The following is an 8,901-nucleotide window of genomic DNA, read 5'->3' on the forward strand; positions in this document are numbered from 1 at the left end:
AAACCCATGTCAAGACACCTAGTGTAGAGTCGAATCACATGCATATATAGTAAAAGCGAAAATATATAATCAATGATACCAAACCAAATTCCAAAATGTGGTGTCATAGTGTAAGAACATAGCTAGTACAACTCGAGATCAAAATACATAAGATGTCCAAAACAGGAACCACTCTATCTGTGAATACAAATAAATGCATAGTCTAAATAAGTAAAGGCAGTAATCAACTACGGATGCATGGGATCAATTCTACCTCAAAAAACTCAAAATGTAGCCCAAATCAACCATTGTGAGGCGCACTAAAACCTGAATCTGTAATAAAAGGACACAGTAGGGGTGAGTATGGTCTACTTGTACTCAGTAGGTATCATGGGCCAACTGAGCAAAGAAGAACATAAAGCATACAAAATACACACTAAGGGCACGTCACCTGCAACCAAAAAATGTCCCAAACGGTAGTTCACACCATCTTTACTAACAGTTCTATAATATTCACTTATTTCCTTTTTTTTAATTAAAAACTTGAGAGGGTCTATGAGCTCATTTTTCTCATTAATCACCTTGTAAGTATAACATTTCTCTGGACAGAGTATTTGAACAGTGCCTATTCTTTTATTTTTGATGTAAATTATAATTATTCAAATGAGAAGGAGAAGAAAAATAAGAAAGAGGAGAGAAATATTGATTCAGGGGAATAAGACTAAAAGGGTCATTAAAAGGATACTTTTTTCATAATTAAAAAAAATAGAAATCCCACACAAGCAAATAGTATTTTTAAAAAATAATTTAATAGGTTTCTAACTTTCTAAGTAAAAATGTATCTTTCGGAGTAAAGAGTAAAATCGAGTAACTTTCTGAAATAAAAGTTTATGATTGAGTGACCATCGGAGTTATTAACCCGAAATTGGAGCTAAATTAGCTTGAAAGATGAACCATTCATACAAAAACAGACATTGTAATCAAGTTTTTATGAGAAACACAGAAAAATGTCCAAAAAGTTATTAAATTATCATATTCAATAATCCCTTTAAGTCCATGAAATCATGCCAAATTACTTTTACATACAAGGCAGAAATCTTCATTCATTTGTTTCATTTAACAATAAATTCGAATGATTAACGTGTTCTAAAACGTTATATTCTACTAGTAACTAGAAATATAAAAAATATTTAAATAACAGTTAAGAAGTTATTACTCCCTCGTTTCATAGTATTGACTTCTATGGACTTGACATACCCATTAAGAAAATATTAATTAGGGGGTTTATTTTATTAAATTAGTCTTATTAATTATGCTTTGGAAATATAAATTTGAGTAAATACACTTTATTTAGTCATTTAATGTTACGGGTAGTATTGAATAGACGTAATAAAATTTTCTTGATTTCATCAAAGTAACAACTAAATTGAAACAAATATTTTTAGAAAGAGGGACTAAAACGAAACGGATGGAGTAGTTTAATACAAAGCCGATTACCTTAAAGTTTAAAATGTGAACTACAATAACATCAAGTCAAATTCTTATAAATTGTAATTAATTATTATAACATAACGCAATAACATGAAATTAAACATTTCGAAAACAAAACGGAAGTAGTAGAATAAGGTAATAATCTATACATTTACGTAGGTTAAGAAACGATGATGGACGTATCAATAAATGGACACAGATTACAAATTTGAGTAACTAGTTGAAAGCAAAAATGGATATAAAAGGAGGAAAATCTTAATTAATTACCTAAAGATTAGGAGATATATATATATATAAAAGATGCAAAAATACCACTGGATAGCTTGGCCTAAATTATTTTTTTCTACTAATGAGTGTGGTTCTGATTTCAGAACTATTCAAAGTTTTTGTGAGCCTTATATTCTTTGGAAAATTATCTAATAGTTTGGTGGGATAACCAGACAAAGGGGACTTCTTGCCAAACTTATAATGCCAAAAAAGATACAGAGAAAATTAAGAAGATTAAAGATGATACATGATATCAACCTAATTACCTCTTGCCAATCTTATATCTGTGCATGAAATTTCAGGTTCATGGGCCTTCAAGATGTTATTGTTGTAAAATGCCAAATCTGAGTTCTATTAACTATTTGTTTTGTACTGGAGACATGACATGCAACAACAATCGAACAATAATATATTCAATGTAATTTCATAAGTTGAGTTTGGAAAAGGGTGAGATAGGTGTAGTCTTTCTTGGGATCGAAAAAAATTAAGGCGGCAAGCGAAAGCTTACCATTATAAAATTTGAACTATAAATCAGATGATAAAGTGAAACTATGGAAAAAACTTTATGATATGAGTTTGATAAATTGACCTACATATGATCATACTAACAAAAATATAAAAGAACATTCTGATCATACTAACAAAAATATAAAAGAACATTCTAAATTTATTAAGAGAATAAATCTGTTTTTAGGCAACACTTTCTAAAGAATTACATTATAGATGATGTAGAAGCACAAAATTTCTCTTCCAAAGAAAAAAAAAAGGGGGATAAATATAGCAGAGCTCTTTTCCAAAATAAATAAATAAATGTGTGTATCAAGAAAATCTTTTTAAATTAAAATAATATAATTCAAATACGATATGAAATTTAGGATAACAAATCTCTTTTTGATCTTAATTTTTCTAGTAAAATAATCTTGTTCTTTCGTCTTCACATAATCTTCGATGTTTGCCATGATTAAAAATAAAGTTTAAAACATTATAATTTAAGAAATATTTTATTTCTATTTTCAAAGATGCGGTGAATGTTGATAATATTGCCAAAAACTCATCTTTTAAATAAAGGATTGGGAAGTCAAAATAGATTCAACTAATAAACCTTTTGTACTAATTAATATATATATATATATATATATATATATAGTAATACTTAAACTTTGAAATGTCATTTTATTATGAAATAATTTATAGTCACACAAACACCAATCACTTATTTTTACGAAAAATTTCAAAAAATTTCTTTCTTATACTCATTGTCAAGTGAAACTAACTCATATAAATTAAGACCGAGTAATGGATACTTATATAGCTAATTTTCCACCCATAAATTTGAGAAAACTCTCCGGCAGGTAGGTAAGTTGGTGAATATGGCTTTGGCTTTGAATATGGCTTTGGCTTTTCCAACTCCTATATAAACTCTTCCTCTTTCCCGGTAACTTGAAATCACTCACTCCTTTCTTATTCCTCTTATAATAATTCCCTGAATCTGGCAATAAAAGTAAGTATGCCATCAGAATCCGGCAAAGTTGTTTGTGTTACCGGCGCCGGAGGTTTCATTGCGTCTTGGCTTGTTAAACTCCTTCTACAAAAAGGTTACACTGTTAGAGGAACCGTTAGGAATCCTGGTAATTAACAAATCCTTCAATTTTTGTACAAAACATACCAAAGTTCATGATACATTTCCCAATTATTTCGATTCCATGTGACTGTGAGGTCATCCGCATGCATGTTCAAGCTGCCAAAAAAGTCTCTTGCAGAAATGTAAAGTCAGACTACGTACAATGCAACAGACTCTTGTGGTCCAGCCTTTTTCCCAACCTACAGTGGGAGCCTTAGTGCATCATGACTATTTTTTTTTTTTTTACATGATGTGTATTGATTATGGTTTGTGTTCAGCTGATCCCAAAAATAGTCACATGAGGGAACTTGAAGGTGCAAAGGAAAGATTGACTCTGTGTAGAGCTGATCTTCTGGACTGCCAGAGTTTGAGAGAAGCAATCTATGGATGTGATGGAGTTTTCCACACCGCTTGCCCTGTCACTGATGATCCAGTAAGCACTCATGTTCATTCTCCATAAATTCTAGAAATTAAATACTCAAATATTGCAAAAAATAATAATACATATATAATATTTAGAATTTAAGCCATTTGAATTGCTTCATAGGATTGTTAATTTACAGCCAATTCTATGGTTAGTTGAGATATTATCGATAAAAACAGGGGATAGGAGAGACTGAAATATAGAGTATATTATCAACATGGTTTGTGGTGCAGTGGAGGGGCTACTTCACCCTTAACCAGAGGTCGAGAGTTCAACCCTGAGTATGAAAAAAATTCTATTGGGAGTGTTGTCACCTGAATGGGCTTTGTAACGCAAGATCTGAATTAGTTGGGGTTTTAATGCGGACACCAGCGAATGGGAAATAAAAAAAAAGAAATATAGAGTGTATTGACAAAAAAGGATCAGTTACGTAAATGGTTGGGCCCACGTTTATGACCATAATTGTGCTGGAAAATATATCCCAATAACACAAGAATGATGTGAAAGAAGAAAGTAAAGATGAAGACTTGATAATATGAACAATGAATATGGATGTGAGGTTTGAAATATGTGTGAAATGTTTTCTAAAAAAAAAATATTTGTTTTTTCTCTTTTACGAGATTATTATAGGATTATATGTAAATAGTTTTAGTAGATATGATAAACCTATGAAATTTTGTATTAAGCAAATAATGAATTTTTTTAATTTTTTTTTAAAAAGCAAAAACTTGTTGAACTTGATTGTTTGAAGAAGAAAGAGCATTTTGTAGAATGTTGTAAAAACCACTTTTCTGTTAAAGTTAATTGAATTTTTGAAGAAGAAAAAGTATTTTCTAGAATGTTGTAAAAACCACTTCTCTGTAAAAGTTAATCAATTTATGTAGAAGTTGGAAAAGATGGATTTAAATAAAAATAAGGTAATCAAAGAATGAAAGAACACAACTTTTTATTAAAAGACACAATAATTTATTTAAAAGACATCTTTTTATTAAAATCCTAATAACTAATAATTTAATTTACAAAAAATCCAACAATCCCCACTAGCTTGCATTAGTATTGCTCAAATAGAAAGATACATTACTCTATGTGTGAATATAATTTAATCTTTGTGTTCTAATATATATTTAAACAAGTGAGAAATTGTTGGATTTCGTTTAAATTAAATTAATAATTATTAGTTTTTATGAAAATATGTCTTTTAATGAAGAGATGTCTTTTACGAAAAGATTGTGTCCTTTCATTCTTTGGTTGTCTTAGTTCTATTTAAATTCCGCCTCTTGTGATTTCAACGTAACTTTTAACAAAAGCATTTTTATAACTATCAACAGAGAAGTGTCTTAACAACTTTCTCCAAAAGAAATCTTTTCTTCTATTGAAGATCAAGTTTCACGTTCTTGCTTTTTAGAAGAATTTTTTTCACTATTTGCTTAGTGCAGAATTTCATAGGATTGTCATATCCGTTGGGTTCGAAATCGAGAGGGCGTCATGCGGAAGCTAATAGTTGCAAACTATGAGACGATAAATCAGATGACAAAGAAAAAATATTAAAAAGTATAAAAAAAAATTATTATATGTTTTGTCCAATTGATCAACATATTATAAAACCTAATATTAAAAACATAAAAACTAATGAGACAGAAAATTTTCCCTAAACAAAACTCTTAAACGAGTACATTGTGGATGTTATTGTGTTCCCATAAGCAAAACTCTTAAACAACTACATTGTGATTGCTATTGTGTTATGACCAGAGAAGAGAGATCTTATATTTATAGAACTACAAAACTCTTCCCCGAAGAAAGAACAAAACCTAATAGAAATCTAATAGGAAATAAATCTTTTCCTACTAGGAAACATTTTCCACTAAGAAATTCGTAAAACACAATTATGGTAGAATCCAAGTAAGGTAGGAAATTCCACTAAGAAATTCTTTTCGAAGTAAAACACAATTATGGTAGAATCCAAGTAAGGTAGGAAATTCAGGACAAATTCTAACAAATCTCCCATTGGCCTGAATTTTCTGGCTAAATTGATCATCATTTTTTTCTTTGTGTAATCTTCATAACTGTTATTTGTCATGATTAAAAATAAAGTTTAAACTATTATGGGTTAAAAATGGTTTTAAAAATATCTTGTTTTTATTTTCAAAAATGCAGCAGCAGGAATGTTGAATATATGCTTTAAGCTACTTCTCCACATGTAGCTAGACAAAAATGTTCATTACTGTTAAACTATTGCGGCTTGATTTTGAAAACGCTTTGAACTTGTTTAATCTCATCTCACCACACCATAGGACCATTGAACCATAGGCTCTGATACCACTTGTTGGGTTCGAAATTGAAAGGGCATTATGCGGAAGCTAATAGTCGCAAATTATGAGCCGATAAATCAGACGATAAAGAAAACAATACTAAAAAGCATAAAAAAAATTATTATATATTTTGGCCAATTGGCCTACATGTTATAAACCTAATATTAAAAACATCAAAACTAATGAGAAAGAAAATCTCTCCTTAAACAAAACTCTTAAACGACTATATTGTGATGCTATTGTGTTATGACTAGAGAAGAGAGATAGAACTACAAAACCCTTCTCCATAAACCTAATAGAAATCTAACAAGAAAGAGATCTTTTTCTACTAGAAAACCTTTTCCACTAAGAAATTCTTTTCAAAGTAAAACACAATTATGGTCGAATTCAAGTAAGGTAGGAAATTCAGGATAAATCCAACAATATTCACTAAAATTATTTGCGGACAATATCATATCAATTTCATAAAGGAGAGAGACTAAATATCACTTTTAGAAAAGCATTTCGCACGTGTTCTAAACATCCAATCCTATATTCAATGTTTGAATTATTAAGCTTCATCTTTGTATTTTCTTGTTCGCATATTTTGTGATCTTGGAATATATTTTGTAATAAATTGATCACTTTCTAACACGGCAACTGTGAACTAGAAAAGTTTTATCTTTTAGGTTTATTTTTTTTGTTTCTCATTTGTATTAGGAGTCTGACATCTGTATTAGACATCATTAAATTCGTGTAGCAAAAGGCTCATTTGGAGAAGCCCTCCATGTATATATTTTTCTATATGAACTCAAAATCACATTTTTTGGTGTTTTAGCACTTTACTAATACGTCCATCCAAATTAAAATGTATTTGTTTTACATACACAACTTTTGTTTTTTGTCCTTCATACTTATTTGTTTGATTAATAAATGACAAAGGAACAAATGCTGGAGCCAGCAATAATTGGGACCAAGAATGTGATAATAGTAGCTGCAGAAGCCAAAGTTCGGAGGGTTGTATTTACTTCATCAATTTGTACGGTGTACATGAACCCCAACAGGGCTCCTGATAAAGTTGTGGACGAGACTTGTTGGAGTGATCTTGATTTTTGCAAGAATACCAAGGTCCACAAAAAAATAAAATTACTATTGTACCTTTCAATTCAAATGAATTAATAGTGATAACTCATATAGTCAATTTCAATTTGCTTGACAAGTTTTTTGAAATTGGCTTTGTAGAATTGGTATTGCTATGGGAAAATGGTGGCGGAAAAAACAGCGTGGAATGAGGCAAGAAAAAAAGAAGTGAATTTGATCGTTATCAATCCAGTGTTGGTGCTTGGACCACTGCTCCAATCAACAGTGAATGCAAGTGTTCTTCACATACTAAAGTACCTAACTGGATCTGCTAAAACATATGCCAATTTAACTCAGGCATATGTTCATGTTAAGGATGTGGCACTAGCCCACATAATTGTCTACGAGACTCCTTCTGCATCTGGACGCTATATCTGTGCTGAGAGCGTACTTCATCGCGGTGAACTAGTCGAAATTCTCGCTAAATTATTTCCTGAGTATCCTATCCCCATCAAGTAATTTCACTTTTCATACCTTTCAGAAAAATATTACCATTATTTGAACTAACCTTAGTGCCTAGGCCTTAGAGTACGCACATTATAAAAAGAAATAGTAAACAACAAAAACCAGTCACTAATCCTATTTAACAACATTCATGCATTAATTATAAGAATCATGTTAGGTAAGGCTATTAGCAAAATAGATATGTCGTTGTTATAAATTATTAGTATAAATGTGTCACGTAAACTCGTTTCCATAATAGATTATTATAATTAATTCTATAATTGTTATTATTCAGGTGCTCAGATAACATGAGGCCAAGGTCAAAACCGTACAAATTCACGAATCAAAAGCTAAAGGACTTGGGGTTGGAATTTACACCTGTGAAACAATGCTTATACGAGACAGTGAAGAGTCTGCAGGAGAAGGGTCACCTACCACTTCAGAAAAGTATTCAGGATTTTAAGTGGATAAGTGCATTATAAATTAATACTTCAAGAGTGGGGTTTACACATCCACATTTAAATATTTTTAGAAAAATATAACAATACTATATATGATATCGAAGGAAAGCATGAGTTTACATAAACCTATTGACCCCACCTAGATACGCCCCTGCATTTCCTACTCAATAAGATGAATCTATTCGAATAATCACAATTACTTAATTAACCTGCCCTGCTCTTAATTAAATAATGGAAGAAAAAAAAGTTGTTTGTCATGCTCCATTTTACTATATGTCATTATTATGTGAAGTGTTAGTGAAATTACAATAAAAATATTACAAGTAAAGAAAATAAAAAAAATCTTCTTCTTCGGCTGAGGCGCGGATATCTCGCTCCCTTTAAGTTCAAGCCTACTGCAGTAAATTGTTTCACCGGTTAGCAGTAATCTTCTTGACTTGTCCCCTCCAGGATACAACTGCTTTCCACAACAAATAACTCAACAACTCTGGACAAGAGTTGAGGTCAAACCTTCACAAAAAGAACACCTCCCTTCAACTAATAAACTCTTTTTTTACGAACTTTTTTGTGAATTCTATAATATTTTGTGTATCTCAAACCCATGCAAAACCATCTTTATTTATAGGAGAGGAAATCTTCCAAGCAATGAATATAAGAATGAATGATGGTAGTAAAGAGGGAAGATCAATGACTTAGAGGTTTTATGAGTTACAATGGTTACAAAAATAAAGAGGTAGAATAATGGTGGATGTTATAAAAGTTACATGAAACTTATGTCCATATTCT

The 8,901-nt window shown here is 30.7% G+C and overlaps 1 protein-coding gene across 1 annotated transcript; it reads left to right on the plus strand.

Annotated features, from left to right (window-relative positions):
- Window positions 1-3,062: 3,062 nt before the first annotated feature.
- LOC107878814 (cinnamoyl-CoA reductase 1) lies at window positions 3,063-8,372 on the plus strand. Its single transcript, XM_016725957.2, has 5 exons — window positions 3,063-3,365; window positions 3,637-3,791; window positions 7,013-7,198; window positions 7,313-7,665; window positions 7,950-8,372. The coding sequence occupies exons 1-5, from the start codon at window positions 3,245-3,247 to the stop codon at window positions 8,134-8,136; spliced, it is 1,002 nt and encodes a 333-aa protein (XP_016581443.1). The 5' UTR covers window positions 3,063-3,244; the 3' UTR covers window positions 8,137-8,372.
- Window positions 8,373-8,901: the final 529 nt, after the last annotated feature.

Source organism: Capsicum annuum, chromosome 1 (assembly GCF_002878395.1).
Source record: "Capsicum annuum cultivar UCD-10X-F1 chromosome 1, UCD10Xv1.1, whole genome shotgun sequence".
NCBI classification, from domain to species: Eukaryota; Viridiplantae; Streptophyta; class Magnoliopsida; order Solanales; family Solanaceae; genus Capsicum; species Capsicum annuum.